This window comes from Centrocercus urophasianus, unplaced genomic scaffold (genome assembly GCF_019232065.1).
Source record: "Centrocercus urophasianus isolate 14NV4802_14NV808 unplaced genomic scaffold, USGS_Curo_1.0 seq_13, whole genome shotgun sequence".
Taxonomy (NCBI): Eukaryota; Metazoa; Chordata; class Aves; order Galliformes; family Phasianidae; genus Centrocercus; species Centrocercus urophasianus.
The window spans coordinates 39318844-39343933 of NW_024884475.1; the positions used below are offsets into that span (position 1 = coordinate 39318844).

General features: G+C 41.1%; 1 protein-coding gene across 5 annotated transcripts in view; it reads left to right on the forward strand.

The window, feature by feature from the left end:
- ADAMTS3 (ADAM metallopeptidase with thrombospondin type 1 motif 3) overlaps positions 1-25090 on the forward strand; it is a 246680-nt gene that overhangs the window by 125045 nt on the left and 96545 nt on the right. For all 5 annotated transcript variants that reach the window (XM_042811523.1, XM_042811524.1, XM_042811526.1 and 2 more), the window contains one exon: positions 2354-2760. In XM_042811523.1, coding sequence (XP_042667457.1) covers positions 2354-2760 — 407 coding nt within the window. The remainder of the gene's footprint in view (positions 1-2353; positions 2761-25090) is intronic.

A 25090-nucleotide genomic window follows, 5' to 3' on the forward strand; every position in this document is an offset into this window, starting at 1 on the left:
CAGTTCTCTCAGGAGAAGAACTAGGGAGTAATTCTGTCCTTAATGTCTTTTTAACTGTCATATAGGTAATAAGACTTCAGAGTTGGTGCACTTCTTAGCAGTGTCCTGGCCTGGGAATGTGTCTCCTTCTCCTTTTACAGGATGGAAATCAGACACGGAATATCCTGATTACTCCCAGGTTGCAAAAGTCTTGCAGAAAAGATGAACTTGTTCTACAGTGGTGTACCTTAAGGTGTGCATGTGTCATGATGAAGGGCTGAATGTGATGAGCCATAACAGCAGAAAACCTTTCTCTGAGCGAAAGTCTTGCTTTTCTCATCAGTGTCTAATAGTATCAAAGAGTGGAGAGGGCAAGTAATTGTTATCTAGGGCTAAGAACGCTATTTTCAGAGCTTCCAGGTAAGTGACTACACAGAAAGATAGAAAGGGGCCTTTATTTATTTATTTCTCAAGTGTTGCATTCACACAGGCAAATTCAGAACCTAGTGGGAATTTTACAAGTCAGCTGATGTTGCTACTGCTGGTTAGGCAGCATCCTGATTTGACCCATGGGAATGTCTGATTGCAAATCTATACACTCCATTTGAAAATGTGTAGGTAATTTATTTATATTAACTTTAAACAGAATTGCAAATATACCAAAAAATGCATTTTTTTTTTCCAGCACTCTTGAAACCTATTCTCAAATTCCTTTATGAGAATGGAAAGCAGTGTTGCGTGTTTTTTGCTGTGCACAGGACTGTTTTTAGGCCATCTATCATAATGCATACAAATATTTGCTGTAACTTAAGTCAGCTGTGCCCCATGCCCTTGTTTCAATCTATATACACTTAATAGCTCACTGCTGTTTGGCTGGTGCTGAGCAATGGGTGCTCAGCTGGGACTGTGCTGAGCTGCATGCAGCCTGTGGGCTGTGAGTTGGGCATGCCTGCTTCGGGCAATATGATCAACAATGGTTGTTCTGCAGTTGTTATGACTGCAGTTGTACTGCAGGAAGATGCAAGATTCAGATGGAAATCTGTAGCGTAGGAAGAAGCAGCTAATCTGTTACCTTAGAGTTCCATTATTCAAGTTCTGCTAAGAGGAAAGGCATCAGCAAGTTAATGGGTGAGAGGATTTATTAGGTTTTTCCCTCCTGCAGAGGGAAAAGCTGTTGCTTATGCTACTATCAGTGATGTGATATCCACTGGATTCTTGTTTTTTCTGTTTTTTGAAACTGCAGAAAAAATTTGAAATTAGTATCTAAATTGTAGTTACATACCAAACACATCACTTGATTTTCGCAAGTAAAGTCACACTCTATTTAGACCTTGACACAGGAGCAAACAATTCTGTTTAAGGTGCATGACACATTTGGCATTTCTTACAGGAGAGTTCGGAAGGGTTGCTGCCTCTTCTTTGGCTATCAAGCAAACCTAAACCCCAGGGAACTCCCCAGATAAATATAAATGAATATTTCAGGGTTTGCTCTGCAAGCTTTATGAAAATAGAGTCATGAAAGACCTGCTTCTTGAAAAATTTGGCACAAGGAGGATATTTTGCATGCTCTTAATGTGCATCCCAGCATCTGTGGTGTGTGTTTATTTGAGGTGCATACCTGGGCACAGCTTCTTGTGTTCATGCACCTTGGCATGGTGTGTGCTTTTCCTATAGCTGAAATGTGTTTCCCATCTCTTTATCTCTGGTTTGTTACGGTTTGCATAACATGATGATCTGTAAAGACACTTCTTTCTAACGTGCCCTATGTATGTTCACGTGATAATACTACAAACCTTGTTTCTGAGAACAGTTGATGTGGTAAGAGTACTTAAGGCCTTGCTGTAAGGTAAAGGTCTGTAAGTTTTGAGTACAGTAAAGAGCAGTGATGCATATCCTACATTTGGTTATGACTTCTATCCATACTAACTGACTGTCAGATAATTTGGTACGTATTGGTGCAGTGACTTTGTCCCTCGTCGTTATAAAAACTTACACAAGTTGTTGCTGTTCTTCAGCAGAACTCATCTGCGGAGTGGTTTAGAGCAACTCTAACAGGAATCCTAAACTGGGAATACCAGCAGTGGAGATGAGAGGCAGAGGGGTCCAGCATTACATTTGAATTTGAATTTGATGTTAGGACTGCAGGCACGGTAGTTGTGTGTTGTATAACAAACTGGGTGCAGGGGTGCAGCTGGAGCATTCTGTGCGTGAATGTAGCCCATGATGGTCAGGCCAGTAGCCGGCTGCATCCTTGCATTACTTTTTCTTCCAGGGACACACACTTCTGTAGTTCTGCATCTGTTCTTCAGTCTTAAGGTTTTCTTCCACACTCATGTTCTAATTTTATTTTGTTTTGGGATATTTCTCTTGGCAGAATTACCAAAAAGCAGACCAAGACCGTATGGGTTAGTGATTCCAATTAGTACCGATGCAGATGGAAGCTATATCTCCAATATACTCTCTGCAAGCCATCAAAGAAGATCAACACGGGAGGTATCCCAGAGCCCCAAACAGCTGTATTTTAATGTCACCGCGTTTGGAAGGGAATTCCATCTCCGGCTGAAACCCAACACTCGTTTAGTGGCTCCTGAGGCAGTAGTGGAGTGGTACGAAGACTCTGTGGAAACTGGAAGTGGAAATGGTGCTGGTAACTCAAGTCAGACTAGAACTGCTACAGAGAGGTTGTGGAAAAGAGAGCCCCTGTGGACCAACTGTGCTTACGTGGGAGACATAACTGACATCCCTGGAGCTTCTGTTGCAATTAGCAATTGTGATGGTCTGGTAAGTCTTATTTAATGGCATTAATGTCTGGCGTTTTATCACTTTGTACACAGCTTTTGTTGTTTTTGACTATACAGTACTAATGATCTCACTTGAAAAAATCTCCATTCATAAATTCCTTAGAAAATGCTGCAGCATACGTATGCATAGTCCTTTGATTTAATCTGGGATCATTCCTATGAGTTTGATGAACAAAGTCCTTAATGTGAGATGGAGAGAAATCAAACCTGCCGTTTGTTGGTTTTCCTTGTTACTTTCCTGAGGTGGTGTTATAAATGGGAGAATTTATACTTAAGTTATTTCAACACATAAATGAGTGAGCATAGAATTTGGCATGGAAAGTCACTCCTTACTTTTTAGGCATCAAATGTGCAGGGTGCCCTGTAGTCCAAAAATGGCAAAAGATATAAAATTTGAAGGATATATTTAGAAGGTAGGCATCTTTCTTTCTTTCTTTCTTTTTTTTAAGGTGTAGTTCTGTTTTATCTGAAGCTCTCTTGTAAGAGTTGACTGATTCACATCTATAAATGGTTTATTCTCGAAACCATGCCAGCCTGGTTGCTATGTTAGTTAAAAACGCGTGATATTTCATTGTGGCTTCAACAGTTGCAATGACTGGCTTGGTACACAAATCCCATATTGAAAGACTGGGATATATTGAGTACACATACCATTCGTTAATTCAATCATGCGGTAAAGAAAGCTAACAATACTTACCTTGTGCTCTTTAAGTAGCAGGAGCAGTGGTGGAACATGGCTGCAACATTCAGGAAGATTAATGTAGTGGTTACTCTACTGCTATTCAGGGGAGGAATCATATGAACAAGTCTGCAACAAGAATCCCTTCTTGGAAATACGTTTCCCTCTTCCTGTCACATGCCAGAGATGTTAATGATTTGATTCCATTTTGTGATAAGTGCTGGCTAGCAAACCTCCCAGCTTCTGCAGCACATAATTTATTTCAGGTAAAGCAGTCACTGTGTGACTGTCTGCATGAATGTCTGAAACTCCTCATTCCGTGCGTAGGGCTGTGCACAGCCGTAACTCCTTGACTTTCCTTACTAAAAGAAGGAAAACACTGATGATGTTTACATCTTAGATTGTCAAATTCTGTAAGTTTTTCTTTTTTTTTCCTTCTGTTTTTTTAGTGGAATCTGTTGACAGTGTGCTGCATTTACAGTGATCCTGCAGACATCTGCCTGGATAGGCAGAGCTTTGGATGTTACTTTGACAGTGAATGAGACCATTGGGCTGAGAGCTGTGTTTTATCACTAATCCTGAATGAAGTTCTTGCGTTAAGTGCCAGAGCACTTTAAGACAGTAAATTGGATTAAATGGAATTAGATTAAGGGGTACAGCAATATCGGCAGGGATCGCCATGTGGCTGACAAGCTGTTTGTGTAGTGTTTTCAGATACTGAAGTGGTTTCTGTATTCTCAAACCTCTGCATATGTGAGAAGAAGCCAACAGGTGCCAGCAAGATCCTAAAGAATGGGAGGTTTCTGAGTTGTGTTCCATATTGCTGCTGTTCTCTCACAGCGCCCAGGAGAAGCCCCTTAGGTGCTTTCCATGGTTTTAGGGGCTGAACTAGAGGAAAATGTGCTTTTTGTTAAAGGAGAAGAGTGGGTAAATGCTCCTGAGTCACTGTTGTCTCTGTTCATCTCAACACAAGCTGTCCTGTGCAGTCTTTGAGGGGCTTCTTTAAGCCCCTGAGCCACCTACCACATGGCAGGATTGAAGGCACCAGCAGGGCATGTGTGTAGTGTGAAAGGGTGAGCTGTCTGACCCTCCTGCCAGCAGCAGGCCTTGGCAAACACTCTGGCTCCTGTGCTGCATTTTACAGTGCTGCTGAGGGACTCACAGGCTTGCGAAGAGTTACAGCAGCAGCTTTACTGTTCTCTGTTTTGGGCAGCTGTAATGACAACAGCTTGTGCTGAAAAGCAGATTTTTGGAGCACTTCAGCTAGCTTACTTCACCTAGCTGTTGTAATAATCTTTAGGAGCTCTAAACAGATGAATGTGAAATAAATAATCCTGATGATTGATGGCATTTCAGTTGTTCTTTTCTCCCAACAGCTTTCAGCTTAGCAGAAGTAGCTGTAAGTTAGCATTTCTGACTTCTCTGCTGCTGTACTGTGCTTCTTACAGCCAAGCTAGAATACTTGATCCTCAGTGTATTCTAAATATGTGAAGAGTGAGATGATATGGCTTAACAGAAACTGGAACAACAGTGAGAAATTCTAGGGCCATGTGTCTATTCAAAAGATTTATTTTTGACTTCAAAGAAATGTGTGCACTTGCCAATGTAGTCCCCCCAGGTTCTTACCTTTTGGAGAAAAAGAAAAAGGAATCACTATGGTTACAATCCGCTCGCTGTGTAGCTTATAATCAAGCTTGATCTCATCAGTAACAGCAAAAAAACGCTTGGCTTCCACTGGTTGGCAAAAGCCCTCACAAATTTTAGTATGTGTGTGAGGAGATTTTAATTATGATTCTTAGGTCACCTGCTGATAGGTGGGCCAAATTATGTTTTGCATTACTCTTTATTTCATAAAGCCTGCTGTATTTCATATTGTTCAGTGTTTGCTTTCAGTGCTTGGATGTATGAGGTTATGTGGAGCACAGTGGTGCTGAATTTTGACTACTTCACTGTAAGTATACAGAATTATTGACATTTACACTAGTAAAGCAGGACTTTGTTCATCGTCTCTTCCTGAATCTGAACTTAGGTTTTAAAAAACAAAATACTTAAACACTTTTGTTATGAATCAGTTTACATATCTACTTCTGCTGTAAAAGTCATCTGCGTGCCATAAGTTTTGGAAATTCCTATCTTCCCATCTGTTTAATATCCCTTGAAAATAACTGTTTGTTACAAAGATCCCATGCATGTGCATGCACTTGTCATAGCAAAAGAACACTTAATTCGTCATGTAGAAGCTGCCTGTTGTTTGCATTACTGTGTTTAAAAAAAAAAATTGTAGTGTTAGTGGGTGACAAATGCTAAGAAATGTGAGTGTGTCAGCTTATGATAATAATAAAATAAACTCTGTTTCATATTTTCCATACGTAAAACTCAGGATGAGTAGATTTGTAATGTTAATTCTAACTTGGGCGTTGTAAAGCAATGCTGCATTTCAGAAAGCCAGTCTTTCTTTGGGTTTCTGTGCCATATCTCTCTGAATACTTTCACCTCCAATAGCAGCATTTATTGTCAAAGTATTTATAGGGTTTGTCAAATACTTGACAGCATTACAGCAAAACTTGTGACTGAGTGCAGTCATCAAGCAAAATCATCCTTTGAGTCTAGATAGCATATCGGGAAGTCCTCACTTATCTCTCATTTCAGGAGGTGTGGTTTGTAGTTCACTGCTGAATTTGGCCTTCTGTAATTATGGCTGATATTTACTGTAATTAATACTGTATGTTTTCTTCTGTATGTTCATATTACTATGGCTTGCTCTGCTATGGCAGCTTTGTGGAGGTCCGTTGGTGCTGGTGCAGTGCAGTGCTGTTGATCCAGCACTGGGAAAGGAAGGGATGAGTGCTGATGAAAGGAAAACCCGATGCTTTTCCTAGAAGGTTATCTTTGTGTCATTCTCTCATTCATGAGCTGAAAATAACATCCTTTAGCTCTGTGGGCTCGGAAAGCTGAGGCCTGTGATCTCTTGTCAGGGAAGGGTAGAAGGAGTAAAGCTCTTAGTGGCTTTCATCTGCAGATGATGAAATGAGTTTACAAATAGCAGCCTAGATTTAAGTCCATTTTGCCTTTTCTTTATTTGGTTTTGGTTTAGTAAATGTTCAGAAATAGAATATGTTGCAGTGTTGGAGGAGCATATCATTGTATGAACTTGACAAGATCAGAAGGAAGGCTCAGTTTAACCAGGCAGCGCTTGCAGGGTGTGATCTTCCCTCACACATTCACAGTTCTCCAGTTCTTACCTTCCCACTTCTGCTTCCTTTCTGCATTTCCTTCTTGCTGGTGCCTGAACAGCAGTGCTTCACCTCAGTGCTCTTCAGCTGTTGATCTCATTAGGCACAGACTGACCAAGGGGAGTCAGCGTTACAAAGGGTTAGGACAGGCGTTCCTGTCTGAGCTGCACCAGCCTCTTCCCTACTTACATCTGAGTAGCAATTTCCCTTCTGTTCTCCTTAGAAAGATTATGCCAGCAAACAGTAATGAAAGGCCTTATATTATAAAATCATAGAATATCCGAAGTTGGAGGGGACCCATAAGGATCATCAAGTTTAGCTTGTCAAATGGTGTTAATGGTGCCTTCTCTTTTGGATAACTATGGGAACAAGTTTTGTGCATCGCTGTACTAAATGAAATGTTTTGTCTAATTCATATACCTAACAAAGCTGAAGTTATTCTGCTTCCAGGTGCATGTATGATGGGCAGTATGTTAGTTTCTTGCTTCTGTGATTAAGTTTCTTGTTCCAAGACACCAAGATGCTACAGTAGGTTTAATGGTTTTGAGGAGTTTACTGTTCAGAAGTTACTGAAGCCTATCTGGCTTTGTAATTTTGTTACTAAGAAAGCAGATGTATATTTCTAGAGCAGCATATGGCTATAGAAAATTGGGAAAACAATTGCTTGTTAAAGGAGGAGGAAGTCAGTCAATTCAAAGCAGAGCTCATAGGAGGCATTTTTCACAGATTGCTTGTGCCTTGTGCTGTTCCTGCTGTGAAGACACAGAAAGTGACTCACTTCAAACAAACATTGCAGGTGTTTCAGATTGTAAACAAAGAAAACAGAGCAAACTTTACATTGGGAAATAACAAGCTAGAAGCTTTTGAATGAATCTCTGCTTTTGTTGTAAATAATTACTTTCCCAATTTTTTTCTCAAATTTTTCTGTGTTGCACAAAAAAGAAGTTTCTCATTTAGCTTTCTTCCTTTTGCAATAAAACCCAAACAGATGTTGGTATGTGATGCATTAGACTGTACTTACTATGGAGTCTGTCTCTGTAGACATATGTCTCCTTTTTTGAGTTGTGATCTGTTTTATATTCACATTCATGGAATGCAAGAATGTGTGGATGTTGCCTTGCGTTTCTTATCAGAGCATTAGGTGCTCTACCTTTAAATGCAAGGGTCAGCCCCAGTATGCTAGGTTTTCCATCTTTGACTTCAGCTGCCAAGAAAAATGTGACTGACTTTTCCCAACAGCCACGATCTTCAAGTCCAGGGCTGCATACGGCTGCGTACAATCATCTGAAAGAATGACTGTTTGCAAGTGAGAGCCCTTCAGGATGCTGCTTGCCTTTTCACATGCAGCTGTTGAACCAGGAGAATCCTTAAAGACAGGAAAGCTGTCAAGAATCTATCATTATTTGTGACAGATGATTCCTCACTTGTTTATTTTCATTTCTTTTTTTGCTAAGGATATCAAGACATGAAGAAACTTGTGTATGTCTTTGAAGCCATTACAGTCAGTACTTTTATCCACATTTATGTTCAGACATTGGTATCTGGGGGGGGGTTTCAGCATATTCTGAGAGGCTTTTTTTTGTGATTATCTGACATTACAGTCTGTTAATACAGATCTCTTAAAAACAGGGTCTTCTCAAATGTTTGTCTGTCTCTGTCTTAACTTCATGAAAGGAAGCTAATGCGAGTTGCCTACTCTCAGTGGTTTTGGCATTCTTTTCATTACTGTCTGCAGAGCCTTTGAAGTGTTGAAATGGAAGGATGTGCAGAGATGTGCGCAGTTACTTTCTTTTGTGCAAATATGTTTGACAAAGTCAGAGAGACTTGCATGAAGATTTAAGCCCTGATTCAGAAAGACCCTTAAAAATATGCTTAAGTTAATGACATGCCTTCAGTGCGTACCTGGATCTAAACAGTTTTGAGGTGTTTTGATTGGTTTCAAATGCTAGTTGTTACCCACTGTTCCACCAGGCCTTGAGTAAAGGCAGGTTTCACGTTCACATACTGGCACTAATGCGTTGTTTCAGCATGATTTCACCCATGCTCGGGAGGTTACATTACTAAATGGTGAAATAGCTTTCTAGGAGCTGGTGATCCTTTGCTCTCAGTTTTTAGAAAAGCGTTTTGGAGACAAACAGTTAGCATATGGGAATCTCTTCTGAAGAAGAATATCATCAGGGATCCATCATCAAGCAGGGCTATGTGTGCTGTGTGTGGGGCTGCAGGAAGGGGATGGAAGTATCGTGGCATGTGAGCAGCTGCAGTGAACATAGTGGGAGCCAGCTGTGATGGGCAAAGGTGTGGGTACTCTTGGGGAGTATGAGATATGTCCTGAGGCTGGAAATGGGACTGTGGCCCCATGAGCTCTCCCCCGGGCTGAGAATGGCGTGGGAAGCAATGCATTTCCGCAGGCTGGCTGTGGCTGAGCAGACAGATGTCTGTAACCTGGCACATTCTGGGAGTACAGAGCAGGCAGCTGGGGAGGTAGATGGACGTACTGACCATGTGCTGCTCTGTGCAGATGGTTGCAGTATCTCAGACTGATTTAACATTTTTATATTTGTGCTGCCTCCCGTGTTGCACACTTCCCACAGTAATTATATCCTTGCAGTGAACTCCCTTGGCCTGCCATGCCTGTTCTTACCACTTGCATTTCACTGCTCTTGGCAGCCCTGCACACTTATTAACTGGGCTTGATATGTTGCAGCTGCCTCTCTGAACTGACGGGCCTGGCCTGGGAACCTCGGTCAGTCTGCCTGGCTCGACAGAGTGCGCCGCTGGGTCAGTCGCCTTTGGTTGCTATTAGGCTGGGCTTGGACTTCATCCCTGTCACCGCTCTGGTACGTAGCACTTCCCAGAGGCTGATAGAGACTTCTCAGGCATGGTAATCCGCAGTAAATGGGATTTCTCAACGTTCAGAAACTTAGAAAAAAGCAGTGTCATCATGTCAGTTATTCAAGATTTCAGGCTCCTTACATAAGACACTAAGAGTTAGGAGGATTGAGAAGGGAGGTAATGGTGATGAAAGCAAAATATCAATACAGTGTAGAATGATATAATATTGAAGATTCTTTTATGTTTGTAGTTTGGTTCTTTGTGAGGTTGTCACTCAAGGGAAGCTAGTGCTTCATTCTTGAAGTGTGCAATGTAGTCAGTTTACGCCGGTGTTTACTCAAGCTCCATTTATTTCTTGCTTGATTTTATAAGTTAATACAGTGGGGCCAGATTTGGGCTAACAACAGATTTGCCTCTGCTTCATAAGAGACCTGACTATTAGCAGTTACGTCATTCTCTCCTCCTCTGTTACATCTGTCCCATTCTTGCTTCGAGCAAATTCCCCTTCCCCATGTAAGAACTTCCTTTTATTTTTTTCTTCCAAAGCTCATACCAAAGCTCATTTTTTTGTGAAGCTTCCTCTGTTGCAGTAAACCAAAGAACTTATGCCTGTTCTGTCTTGAGAAGACAGATACCTGAGGTAAATGGATAAGCCACTTGGAGACCTTTGTAAAAAATGATGGGACCAGCTGAGGAGAAGGGAGGAGATGTGAGGTTTTCCAAGTCTCAGCTCTGCTCTTAACCCTCACTGCCTCCCCTCCCTGTTCCTCAGGACTGTTAGTTACCCTAACCCATTAGCAAAGTAAAATGAAACCAAGTGAAATGAAAGCTCTTTTTCAGAAACATGGGGTGAACCTCTTTGCTTCAGCAAGTAGTTCTGGAAACTGCTGCTGTTCGTTCTGACTTTGTGTCTACCCGTTTGAGGATGATGAACTGGGGAAACCTCCATGCTTTGTGCTTACTGTACATAGTAAAAAGGACTGTGCTCAGAGTTTCCACTTAGTTATATGGTTCATGTTTTCGAGGCTGATTCACCCGTTAAATCCTCTTCTGAAATGATAATTTTCCTATGGGTTGCAGTTCTGTCTCCTTGCTGTTCCAAGGATTGTGTGGTCATAGGAAAAAGTGAATAGACATGCAGTAGTATTGCTACGGACTTAATGTAGATCAAGTTAGGCCAGGATATAAGGAGCCACACAAATATCTTTCATAGCATGGAAATGTACAATCAGTTTGGATAATAGGTTTTCCAAATGGAAAAAGGTGTCGTGTATTTTAAAATGGAGTACAACAGTGGAAGGCCTGACGGTTTCTTCAGAGAAAAGGGATTTGTCAACAAGTATGAGATTGTTTCCCTCTCCTGTAGCCTTCATCCAGTCTAATTTCTTAGGTGAAGAAAAGAGCAAAGAACTAGGACCATAAGCAAATTTGAGTAAAGTGTTTGGAGTCTGCCTTTCAAGTAACTCATTGTTCTCCCTCTTTGCTTTGGCTGCAGTAATTCACTGCTCCAAACTGGGACAAACACTGGGATGCTGGTTCCTCTGGAACCCAAGACAGGGTCTGTGTGCATTGCTGCTGTCATATGGGCACTGGAATTAGTCTGGGCACCTGTACTTGACGCTGCAATTTTTTGTATGTGTGTGTGTGTATTTTTCAAGAGTCCTGACAGGCTTCTGTGTAAACTGTCCAAAGATTAAATGCTTTAAGTTCCTTCTTCAAGCTGTGCTGTGAGTGATGCTTGATCAGGAAATAGGAAAGACTTCTAAGCTTGCTTAAGAACAGCCAACTTTAAAAAGATGTCTGTTTTAACATATTGAAGATTATTTTCAATTGAGAAAAGAGCATTTTTGTACTTAAGAACACGTCCATTTGAAAAGGAGTGCCTTTATGAAATTTTCCACATTGTTAGCCAGGTAGTGTATGTATGAACACATCACCTAATGCTACGTGTATTTGGCTTTGATGTAGTCCACTGAGCCACTCAATCAAATTCATGATAACACTACTCAATAATATTTATATATGCATCTGCCTTAATTCTAGTGGATTGTCCCAGCTTCTTATGGATTGATTAAAATCACTTTTTGTGTTGTGTTTTTGTGTTCCTGGGCTTTGTTACATTTTTTTTTTACTCTTCAGTGAAAGCGTTGCATTACCACCAGCATATTTCATGGACCTCTGCTGTAGGAGAGAACTTTACATCCGTTGCTTTATTGGAAAAAATCCTATTTAAAGTACGAATGTGTTGCCCATTTCCTTTCCCACAGTTTGGTGCTTTAATTGTCATTTAATTCCTTCCCCACACAATTCTTTAGCTTATTCCAGTAAGGCTATGGTGTCTGCTTTATGCTCTGTGCTTACTTTCTGCTTCCATACACGGATATTGGAAGGTGAACATGTGGGCTCATGCTTGCATACATGCACTTAGGAATACCTTACATAGAGAAAAAGCTTATGTTTCTCAAGGGGTGTAGCAGTTAAACTTGAAAATCACCTTTATTAGCTCTTAGTTTATTTTTTAATATTTTGGTGTTGCCTATTTTAAGGAAAGGGTCTGTCTAAAATATGTTTTATTTCTGCGTGTACCCATCTGAAAGTGTTGAGTGTGTGTGTGTGTGTTACAAAGCAGAATGACTGTGTTCTTATCTCTTGGCTTACTCTCCATTTTCCTGATAGAGAGCCTTGCAGAGGCGAGAAAGCGGTTAAGGTATGAAAGGGATGCTTGTTTATGACTATGAATATGTGAAAATAAACATCTCCCATGCATAATTTGGACAGGTTTGCATTTATATTCCAAGAGTGTCCAGTTATGGTTTTACAGCCCTCCTTGAGCTAAACTTGATGGAAAGTAAATTTTGCTAAACTTCTCCTTTGCTCTTACATTTAGAGTATGCATACTGTAGCATTTTTGAGGTATGAGGAATATGCAGAGGGAAAAGAGAAAGTTACCCCTGTTTTTGTACGATTAAACAAAAATTTTCTTCCTTCACTTCTCCCTCAGAACACTGCTGAATCTGCTCTCAAGTCCATATTTTTCCAGGTTATGCAGAGCCCAGGAAGAGCAGGTGTGGGTGCTGAGCACTTCCCATCAGAAGCAGCGTTGGGTGGGATGGAAGTGGCATTACCAGCACTAGCTTTTATATCACCATCTGGGGCCAGAACTCTCCCGTTTTAGCAGGCCTGGCACTTGCTTCACTTAAATAACCCATTTCACATGCAGCAACAAAGTGAGATTCAGTGCTTGTTTCATCAGTGTTTGTTCCATGAGTATTGTTCTGTAGTAAATAAACTTCTGCTGTCATTTGTGATTAGCTAGCATGTGGTTGGTCAGAGACTTGAGCTGCCTCCAGTTATTGGAGGTGGTTCCCTTCAGCTGTCAGGGTTTAGCGCAGGCTTGCTGTAGAGAGATTTTCAACCTCAGTATGTTTGCAGTCACTCTGATAAAAGGTGTGATACAGTGTTTTGTAGGATTCATGCTGGAATAGATAGTTATGCCTTGCTTATCCCGTGCCACCTTCTTCTGCTTTCCATGATGGGGAGCAGGACCACAGGGACGCATCCCTCTTCTGCAGGGAGACCATGGGTAAATGACTATATGCAGTGAGAAGCTTTGAGTGCAGGAGCGTGCTGCTGTCATCTGAGGCACGGCCATTAGGAACTGCCACTACTTTGCTTGTATAAGCGAGGTACCTGGCTAAGGTACTAAGGGTGTCTGTTCCTTCATGGTTTGTGTGCAATTCAGGGTATAGATGAGGAGTATAAGAGGCAAGGATACTACATGTGCATGTTCACAGATGCAGTTGCTTGCATGTAATGCAGTACTTTCCTGGAAATAGTTGTGCCTTATGAGTACCTTTCATCCCCAAATTGTAATAAATATCTGTTAAAAAGCTTTGACTGAATTGCTGAAGCCCTGCTTTGCTATGGCTGACCTTAAAAAGAATTGCAAGCCCTCACCATCTGCTGGCACCTCAAAGGGGGACAACCCTATTTCCTGAAGCATGTCTCCACAACCCTATTTCCTGAAGCATGATTCCATTTAGCAAATGCTTGCAAGCTTAGGAGAGCAAATGTCTTTTTCACATGGTGAAGGATCAACCAATCCCAACTGTTATTGGTACCAGCAATTCCATAATAGCTGGAGACAGAAACGAGATTTTCTTGGGAGTTAGCAAAGAGAGCCCTTCTTGTAGGCAAAACATCTTCCAAATTTCACAAGATCAGTTTTTTTCCTCATTTGACTAAAAGGCTGCAGTAGCCACTGGCAGGGGCAGTAAGCCTTTTTTCTACCTGAAAAGAGAGAGAATTTTACTGGATAAACACTTCACGTTGAAAACTAACCTCCCTGGCCTGTGTGGGATCTGTGGCCCTGGCTGCACTCAGAGGAACCAGAGGGTAAACGTTTCTTCCCTGGTGCCACTGGGATGGGATGGTTTTCCCCATTGCTTCATCCAGAGGGAAGACTTTCTTTCATTATCTTGTTATTGCCATATTATATCATCTACTTGTGTAGATTTTGGAGGAAGTCAGTTCCCAGAGATCTTTTGCAGTTTTCTCCCTTGAACTGTGACCATTCAAGAAAGATGAAGGTGGTTTAGTTTTGGGTTTGGTTGTTCTTTGGTTGTTTTTTTGTTTGTTTATTTGTTGTTTTTTTTTTTGAAGTGGGCTCACAGGAAGCATCTGTATGGCACTTTTTGAAGACTGAAAAAAAGTTCTGATATTTTTCTTGAAACAGGGTCTCTATTATGCTTTCAAAAGAGAATGACAGCAGAATTTTAAATCATTGAAAGCAAGGATGAAAGTAGAATCGTTTCCTTCTCTTCGACCATCCTTCATTATTCCTCATCCTTCATTATTCCTCGTCCTTCAATTAAGAAGTGATGACTGCCACCCACACTGTTACTGATGTGTCTTTTAGGCAATACTTCTACTACTCATTTTTTTCTTAAGCTTTCTGTCTTTTGCTGGAGCAGCAGCAATGAACATGATGTCCTGCCTGAAAGTGTGTTTGAAGAAAGTGAAAATAACACTGTTTTATGATACCAAAGGAAAAAAAAAAAAGAAAGCAGGTTGGAAACTAGAAAAACAGCCTTGACTGGAATTCACAAAAAAAGCATAATTGTTTAGCTGACTTTAAAGAATATTTCATCTGATCATAGTATGTTGAAATTCCAGACGGCATATGTGTAATGGACTGGCAGACCTCTTTGCCTGAACGAAGAGTTCATCAGAAGCAAATGGTTGCATGATCTGTTATCAAGGTCATGGGAGTTGCAGAAGGACCATGGGGAGCTTGTGTGCTGAGGTCCAAGGAGGGATGAAGCTGCTGGCCTTCCTTTGAAATGATTCTAAATGTCAGGTGGAATATGGTTACCCAGAGAAGGTGCGGATACCCCATCCCATCCCTGGAGCTGCCCGAGGCCAAGTTTAATGGGGCCCTGGACCCCCTTGTCCAGTGGGTGGTAACCAACCTATGGCAGGATATTGGAACTGGGTGGGCTTTTAAGGTCAAGACATTCTATAGTTTTATTGTATGGAACTGCTATGTCTGAGTGCAATCAATGCTCCTCATTTTGTCCTGTCTCATAAGACTCAGCGGAAACTATAACTGGTTGAGCAGACTGAAGTCTGTGAAGCAGAAAAGTGGGAATTTACATATTACCCATATTTGCATCTTCTCTGCTGATTTTCAGTAGTAACTTCTATTTAAAAGTATACGGACCAACTCAAAAGTCAACAAGGAGGAATAGCCAGTACTGTTGCATTTGGCAATGCGTGCATCCTCTACACGCATTTAGCATGTAGAAGATAAGCCCACCCTTGGGGAGGTGGAGACACATCAGAGTGGAATCTGAGAGCAGTTAAATGATAGTATCCTTAGTGAAGGTGGTTAAAAAATGACCTGAAAGGAATTTCTGTGACTGGAAGCTGCTCTGGATGTCTATATCGCACTGAATCATTACTGAATCGCACCCTTTTGTCTTGGATATGTATTTTTACAAACCAGTGTTTTTAGGGCAGTTTGACAAATAATTTCCTTTCTGGGTTTTTGCTTTTTGTTACCAAAGTAACATATGCTTCTTAAACTTTTTTATTCCTGGAGACTCGCAATTAACAGTTTATAAAATAGCCCAAGCTTATTAAAATTAGAAAGAACAACCCTTTTTTATAGTTTCTGTAATAAAAAACAGGTTGTGTAACTTCTGTGGATGCCTGATAAACATATATAGTGCACATGAATTGGGCGCTCATTCATGTTCTGCCTTCACATATCACATGTGGTAAAATATGTGTCTCAGTAAAAGAAAGTAAATAGATACTGAAGTAGTCAATGTTCTCAAAATTTAATCCTTGTAACCTCTCTCAAAGCTCTTACTGACTGTAGTGTTTGTACTGAATTTGAAACTGCATTTTGTAGAGTAGAGATACAGAAGCCATATTCACTAGTGCCTTTTTTCATGTTCCTTGTTTATTCAGCACCATACTTATTTGTATCTGGAATTTGACCTCAGAGCCACATGGTCTGAGGTTTGCAAAGGAGCAAGAAACAAGACAGGATAGAAAGTATCATGCAGCATTACTGAAGGAAAAAAAAAAAAAAAAAGGAAAAAGCAGAAGGCAGGCAAATTGGGCTTGTCTGCTGTAGGAACTGACCATCTGTGTGCAAATTCTTACCTTGTTTGGAGAGTCCCACGGAAATTCTAATCATCGCTCTCTGATCCAGGCCCTGAAAGAATTATCTAAAGAAATAAACTGGTCACTTTGACCTCCTGACCTCATATTTCATCACGAGTTTCTTGAAATGATGGATAAAGTTAAAGCACCGTTGCTCCTGTTAATGGGCTAAAATATATACTTCATTTAGATTTATAACTCATACTTAGTTTTCATAGGCTGCTTGTGCAACTTGGTTGATAAATAAATTTTACTTTTTCTTTTCTAAGCAGTAGCAGTGAAGCAATACATTAACTTTCTAGCCACATGCAAATCACACTGTCATTTGCTTTTCTTGTTTTATACCTGAGTAAATTGCTAATGTTTAAAACTGCATTTCCTTTGTGGGATTTTACCGTGATTTTACAAAAAGATGTTGAGCCAGTTGAAAAGAATGAGTCTGTTGTAGATATTACTCGCTTTGGCAGTTCAGTACCTTGAAATGTTGCTTCCTAGCTTTTGAAGAGTAAAATACATCAAATTTCTGTATGGTCTTTCTGGCATAAAAACAAAAAACACCAAAAGCTTGACAATTTTCTATTATTATGGAAAGCTTTTTATGTAGGGACTGTCTTCGTTATCTGCACTGATAGTTTGCCAGTAGCATTAAGACCTGTACAGCAAAGGACGTCTGAGTACCAGCACTTTTGACTCTGGTGAAAGGCCAAGTGCTTTACAAAGCTCATTTATTTGCTCTTTACAACATTAGCAAACCCTGGAAGTCAATACTTGTGAAAATGAAAACTGTTAATGTTGAGCCAAGCTGTCCAGTGTCTGTGCTGTTTCTCAGGAGCATGTAAGTAATCATATTTGATTATTTTCAGTCTAGTCTAGAGCTGTGTAATTATTATTCTGTGTTTGTGAAAATGATCTGTAGAAGAAGCTCCATAGGCAGAGAAAGTACAGGCAACAGTGGAGACAGTACCCTGCTGGAAAGCCTCAGTATGAGCCCACTAACCTCTAAAATCAGTGAAGATGATGGAAATAAACCCATCAGTTTCTACTTTATGAATACAGCAGAGAAGAATCAGAAGGAGTTTTAAAAGTGACTCAAATTACCCTCTTGCTGGAATTCGGTAGGTGCCACATGGGAGGTACTAGCTCATGGATTTGAACATTAGGACTCTAGGTATCTAATGCCCTAGAAAATGGTAGAGGTGATGTCAGTGTTGGAGTACTTCAGATGGCTTTGCCTTCCACAGTGCTGACTGTGTGCTGCGTAACTTGGAATTCCTGAAGGAGAGGTAAAAGTGTGAATTTGTAGTGAATTTGTGAATCTTGTAAACACCCATCCAGGGAAATGGCAGGATGGGCTGATACTTGCTGCTAATGTGAGCACACAAATGTCACTGATGAGGGGATATATTCAAATCACTGTGGTGTTGAAATGTAGAAGTCACCCTCTAGCACACAGGGTCAGGACACCCGTGAAGCTCTGTGAGAGAGTTCAGTGGTGCTTCAGGGGCCCTGGGGTTCTCTCCCCAGGGAGGCTGCGGTGCATTTCAGTCTTACAAGTGGAAGTAGGGATTCCTTACCTTTCTTTCTTCACTCTCATTTCTCCTGAACCTCCCTATACAGAGCCATCAGGCATAGCTTGGTGCATGGCTGTGGTGGGTGCAGGAGGAGAGCTGCTGCATGTGAGCTGGCCCCAGCTCACCTGCCCTGTGCAAAGGGAAAGATAACAACATGAGACCTGATGGGCCAGCTGATGAGCTCTGCGTGGGCAGAATGGACCACACAGATACCTCAACATTGCTTAATGCAGTGATTCATGTCATCGTGCATCTGGGACGTTTGTACTTGCTGATAGTTCTGCAGCATCATTCGTAGCTAATGCATACAGACAGTAGACAGATAAATGTTGCTAATGTATGCCACAACAAGCATAATGCTGCTGGCCTCAAGTGTCCCCCTTTTCAATTCCCCAGATCATATCACCCAGATAGGTGTTCATATTTCAAGATTCTTTTCACTTGCTTTGTAGTTTTAGAGCGTGCAGCACTTGATTTGAAGTTATTTTTCCTTCCTTGAAGACCATCAAATGTCTTTGCTTTTTGTTTTCGCTTTTTGAAGGAAGCTATGACTTCAATGTAATCCCATGACTCCAGGAGTTGGAAAAACACCAAGCTTACCACAGGCACAGGTAACACAGCGCATACAAATGTTACCTGTGGCAGTGGACCCGAGTGCCTGTTGTCACACGCACACACACACCTCTGGCTGCTTTCACAGAAGTGAATTTTGCTGCTGCATGTATCTTTTCACCATAAAATAGCTACTAGCACAGAGCTGTATTTGCCACAAAGATAGAACTCGTACTCAGTAAATATTTTCACAGAGATATGCTGGGCTCAGGGACATGCCTGACCGCACTGAGCATGTTCCATGCATACTTTTCAGTTTTTAATAACTGATATTTTAAAACCACAATTCCTTCTTTAAGGACAAAGCATTTTTCGTGCCAGTTTTGCGCTGTTAAAATGAATCTCTGTAGGTTTTCCAAGAACAAAAAATAGGGACACATTTTTCCACATAAAATCAATGTTTGTTATTTCTTTTTGTTTTCATATAACTTTTAAGGGGTTCTATTGATTTTTCTTAGACTTTCTGAAAGGGAGAAAAAAGGAGTCCAATTTGGATTAAAACCAAGCATGAGAAATTTTAGCATAAAGGAATTTTCCAATGTATGTTTGTAGAGAAGAAGTAAAAGCTTAATTTTAGTCCTGCGCAATGTCCTGATAGTATACCTGTTATTTTCTTTTGTTCTGTGCACGTTGAGCAGAATATTGGCTAGTTTTGTGACTCTGTTGAATGTCTTTTGTCTCCCTATGGTGATGCATCAATCAACAGTTGAGAGTGCTTCTGTTCTGCAGGGAAGCAAGCAGAGATTGTGAGAAGGTTCTGCTCTTGCATGGGATGCAGACAGTAACATGCAAGAGCAGTTTTAAGTCCTGTACATTTTCAGTGTGGTTACAGACAGAAGTCTGTGGCAGCTTTGGGTCATTTTTACTACCCCGCCTTGTGTCCTGTTTATTGTAAATCTACAGCTCATTACCAGCCAAGGACTCCAAATGGCACCGTGCTTTTAAGGGTGGCTTGATCTCAACCAATTTTCATTATGTTCTCGGTTGATCGTGGCACTTAATAAGAATCTAATTGTTAAAAACAAGATACAAGAGATCTTTGTGGTTCTGATCCAAGTTCATATAGCGTAATTCTCCATCCTCTGTCTTTTCTTTGCTATATTAATGGACCATTCAGAGATCATGATCTCTTTCTTGTGTTCATAGCTTTTACATTTCTATGTTACAAAATGATTAGTTGTGCATGGCTTTTGTCTGTGTTATTTTTCACAGGATTGTGTCTAATTACTGCTCTTAAAATGTTTACATTATTCAGATAATGCACTGTTCTAGAAAAGTTTTAAATGCAAACATGCTTTTCATTTAAATTAGTGTATTAACCACAGAAAGAACTGTAGTTGAGGAAACAAGTGTACTGTTTCTGGTCAGTTTGACAATTGACATTTCAGTAAGAGTGTATCTTAGCTTCTTATTCTTAACTTGTGTCTGTAGTTTGGAAGAGGATATTAAACATTCCTAAGTTTTCATCGTGTTTCTGAGCATTCATCCTGGTATTCTGTCAAACAAGTAACATTTTTCCTATAGCTGCAGAGGCTTTTTTGCTTTTAAAAATCTGATGTTGAATGATCGGCTGAATAATTCAACTGGTTGTGAAACCTGAGCAGCATGGGCTGTTTTAATATTTCAATTCAAAACTCTTTAATATTTTTAAATATATGCTATCTTACTCTAGGAGCTTCTTTAATAAGAAAAGGTTTATGCTTCTCTTTGCTGTCTGTGTTTAATAGCCTTCAAGAAATAAGAGCAAAACGATTCAGGAGCTCTTGCTTTATTATGAAATAAATATGAAAAAGGAGTTCTACAACAGATAAGACTTGCTTTAACATTGATTTTTTTTTTATCACATTAATCTTCTGGAGAGGAAAAATCAACCACTGCACTCCAGCTTCCTACACTAGAAACAGCTCAAAGGCTGTTGGTGCTGAGGAAGCTAACAAGTACGAGTGTTCTGCCTCGAAGCCACGAGGCCGTGTGTCTGCCTGGAGCCCAGGAAGCTCTGGAGGGGTCTGTGGGGATTGGAGGTCCATCTGTGGTGGAAAAGGAATTTCATGTGCAGCCCTCCTCTCTCCCTCTGTAGGCGCCCAGCAATTGTATCAATAACATCTGTTTCTCAAAATGTGCAGGTTACTGCCATATTGCTTTTTTCCAGCATTCTTCTTATGCGTAGTATTTTTTTATATGCCAAGTATGTCGAGGCCATAAATACTTTAACATGCAGAAGATGTGCAGCAAGAGAAGTATGTCCTTTCGGACGGCTTCCCCCCTCTCCTGCCAGCCCTGAGAGACAGGCCTCGACAGGGATCTGGATCACTTGTGATGGAGGAGCAGAACACAGGTGGCAGCCTGAGCACTGTGCCACCCATTGCGGGTCTCAGGAACAGCCTATGCCATCACCAGGCTTGGACACTTCCCAAGTTGTGGTGCTGCCTCTCCCACGTTCAACAGTTCCTTCTGTGTGTGTTTTCCTCTGCTAACACCTTCATATGGTAGGGAATGTACTAGTACTGGTGTCATCACAGTCTTGATTTGTCACATTTTCAGCTGCACAAACAAGTGATGGAAAGACCTGTTTGATCAGCATGGAAGAGAGAAGCTGTGTATCAATGTGTATTGCCCATCCTCAAGGCTTTTGCCTCTCTCCAGCTGCCTGTTGCATGGCCCAGGTCTTTGCTTTTCCGTTTCATTTTTTGGCAGTTTTATTTTTTGAAGTCTGTTCAACAGTGGAAGGCTGTTCCTGCTGATACCCTCTTTCTCAAGGACAACCTCCACACGCTCCATGGTAGTGAGGAATTGTGGTCCTTCTGGGGCTGGGGCAGCCTAGCAGCTGCCCTCCATGCAATGTGCTAGTAGGGATCAGTGAGTCTAAATTACTCAGAAATATCATAAATGGAATCAAATATGTGCTATTTGATTGCTTTCACTTTCTTTTATTTTGATTAGAAACTATGTTTATCTAGGCAAGCAATAACTAGAGAAAATAGAATCAAGAAAAACGTAGATAAGCATTAGGGAGATCCTAATATCATAAACAGAAAGTGAACTCTAGCTTAGTTTGCCAGATGTGTTTTGTATTTAAGAAATGAGACTTCTATGTATCTATTAAGTTACTTGACTCCAGCTATCCAAAGAAGTCTCACTGAACTGAGATTATATGACATGTTCTTTGAGGGTATTAGGAGGATGGCTGAGCTAATGATTTTTGTTTGGTACGGAGCACTGCTATGCGCAGTGACTACAAAATGATGCTCAGGGAAGGAAAGGGAAAAAAGAGATTATGAAGTCTTTTATCTAGCAGGAAAACGCAGCTGTGCTGTCAGAAGTGTATCTGTAAGCGTTCTACCAGAGATTGTAATGCCTGGTTAAAAGATGATGAACATACTTTAGTATCAGTGATACATGAGCTTCTGTAGCTTAATAAACGAAGCTGTGGGGCTAGACGAATGTGCTTCTACTTGTCAGTCCTCTTTAGGGAGAGAATGTATTTTGTTTACTCCTGTTTCTAATAACCATTTTGTTTGTATAATGTGTTCTTTGCTAAAATGCGATGCCTTTTTCCTTCAGGTGTCAAGACTTGATTGTGTATGTCAGTGACATGTAGCTATTCCATCAAGATTTAATGTTGTGCCCCACTGTGTTTAATAGATTGGATATTTTTGTGCTTGCTTTCCAGACTGCAAATGCTCAGTTAAATCACTTCTCTGAGTAACCCTGTCAAAAGCTGATCAGGAGTGATCTGCTGATACTGCAGCACCTACTGCAAGCTGCTCTTTGCCTCTGCTGTTGTCAGAAGCTGCTTGGCCTTTCATAGGATCACTAAGTTTGGAAAAGACCATTAAGAGCATCTAGTCCAAATGCCATTCCATCCCCACTGTGCCCACTAGCCATTTCCCTCAGTGCCACATCTCCACGTCTTGAATATCTCTGGGGATTGTGACTCTACAATCTCCCTAGGAGACCTGTTCCAATTCCTCACCACTCTTTCTGAGAAGAAATTTTTCTCCGTGTTAAATGCTGCATGGCCTTGGCACTATAGGCCAAGCAGATAGAAGGGTCCCTTGCAGAAATGCTAAGGCCAGCCATCAATGCTGCCGGCATTCTGTCTCTGTTCCTGCTTCCATGCAGGAATCAAGAATCATGTCCAGTGAAAAAAGCCAGGGGAAGCAAGTCAATTCACTTAAGCAGTTGTACCTCTTTGCATTTGTCTCCTTCAGCCTTTCAAAATTTGGTCTTCACCAGCCTGTTTCCAAGCCTGGGCATATGGGTCTCTGTCTGCAGATCAAGGGGTATACATGATGTGCCTGAGCAAAGGGTTCGTTGCTCAAGCTTGCAGCTTTGCTGCTTTGCCCGAGATTTGAAGTTGTGCCTATCTACAGCAGAAGCTCAAAAATACACCAGAATAGATGTCTTTACAGTGCATGAAAAAATTCTGGAAAATAGCAGTTATGAACTGAAATGGGGCATCATAGAGTGAAGGATTCAGCTTCAGAAGTCATAGAATATGTCACTCTTCTTACCTTGCATAAACATTTTTAAAGAAGAACCTGGAGGATCAGTTGATTGTTGACAAAGTATGGCTGCTGTGTGGCATGAGGTGTAATAGTGCACTGAAGGCATAACCTTGGAGTGACACATGTAGGAAGCTTATAATCAATTTCCACCTACTGTAACTCTGTTTTGGTGGAGGCAGGCAAAGCAAAGTGTGCTGCAGGCAAAGCATCCTTCTTTGCTTTAATTTTTCTTTCAATAAAACAACCAGTGTTCAGTGTGGCTCCAAAAAGTTTTCGTCTTTGGATTAAAAAACCGAGCAGCAGGTAGCTGTGACGCAGGTTTTGCACAGTCATTGAACTGAACACACCTTAAACTAACAGAGATGGTGAAAGGTAGTAGTGTTTTTGCACTGAATCTGTGTTTTTAGACGAGGCAGCACCTTTTTTATAAAAGCATGTTTATATCGACTCCTTAAGAAGTTTAGACTGGAGGGCTGTCTCCAGAAACTGTCCCCCTCCCCTTTTGCCAAGTCCCATATGTTTGTCTTGGCAGGATGCAGTGTCTGCTTGGCTGGTGCTGGGATATTAAATTGAGGGAACACAGAGCTCTTGATGCTTTTCAATAGGGCTTCTATTTAGTTAGTGGCAGGATAGAGCTGTCAGCCACCTGCGATTGTCCAACCGGGAAAAAGAGAGAAATAAAAGGGGTGGGGAGAGAGCCCACGTTTTGTAATTTTATTGATGTGTGGACAGAAGAAAGCATTTTCTGGGAGGCAGCAGCTTTGTGTTGGTTCGATTTTCATTTAGTTCCACGTGTACTGGGTCCTTGTGCTGTGATTCTCTCTTCATCGGTGTTGATGGAAGGTGAAATAAATGATGATGCAAGCTGAAACAACCCAGGTTGGCTCAAACAAGTTTCTCATTTAACTTATCACCTGTGGAGAATGCGTTAAGAGATTTTGTTAAGAGCCAAATAATTCATGGCTCAAAGTTGTGTCATATTCGTTATATAAGACTACTGTGGGCACTCCTTCAACAGAATGGTGCTCGTCTTCTCTGTCTCTCTTCTACCACCATCAAGTGCTTTGAAGAATGGAAGAAAAAATTGAAAGGTTTGGGGAAATCTCCAGGGGGAGTGGAAAAGATTTTTGCATTTTTGCAAGCCTGAACAATGTGTTGTTAATTGCCCTTACTCATTCTCTGATTTGCTTTAGGTGGTATCATATTTCTTTTTCTCTAATTCAGTAAGATATGTGAGAAGTCAGTTTTTGGAGATTACAGACATGAAGGTGAGGCGGGAGGGCTGATATGCAGCACTCACTGGCAGCTTGTCTGAGAGGAGGTGACTTTGTCATGTGAAAGAAGAGTGTCCTTCCTTGTTATGAAGGACAGATGTCAGGATGATGGAGGAACTGCTTTCTAAACAGGCTTATCAGTTCTTTGAGGACAAGCTGCAAGCCTAAATAGCTGTCACACAGGCTCATAGAACAGTGAAGTATGTGTTTTCACAAACCTGTAAGTATTTGGTTGTACTTCTCTGACCTTGCCTCTGTAGTCCCTTCGCTCCTGCTCAGATGACAATTGATCTGAACAGCTGTGGGCTCCGGACTCCAGAGATCTTACCATAAATTTTACAGACAAAACCTGTCAATGTGTTTCCCCATGTCCTCTCTACTGGATTGCAGCCATAGAATATAGTTCTTGTTCTTCTAATCAGTCACCCTCCTGAGCGTGGTCTCTCCCCTAGAACAGGAGTGGCTTATTGTGCAGGAAGTTTTCCCCTTTCGCACTGTTCTTAGCTGTTTTTGGGCTGGAAAATAACTATCCTGACTCTTTAACAGATGGCAGCTTGCACAGGTGCTGTGGTGAAAGCTACTACCATCTTCTCATTTTCACTTCCTAGGTAGAATCCAGCTGCATCACTTGTTCTTACTGCTCTATATTTACACATGTAAAGCTACTGAATGGTCTAAAGTTGAAACTTTCTTCCAGGGCAAAGTTGGGTTTTGCTTCCTCAGATCCCTGTGGCTATTGCTCATCTTTCTCCGTGTAGTCTGTGAGTTTCTCACCAAGGACTGTTACTGCAGTCTGAGTTCATTAAGGCAGCTTCTTTTGGCTCAGCAATTTCAGCCTGCTTTTTAATCTGCTTCTTCTGTTATTGGCAACCCACTCTTATTTGAAGATGAAAGCAGAGCCTTAAGTATGATGTTAAATTTCA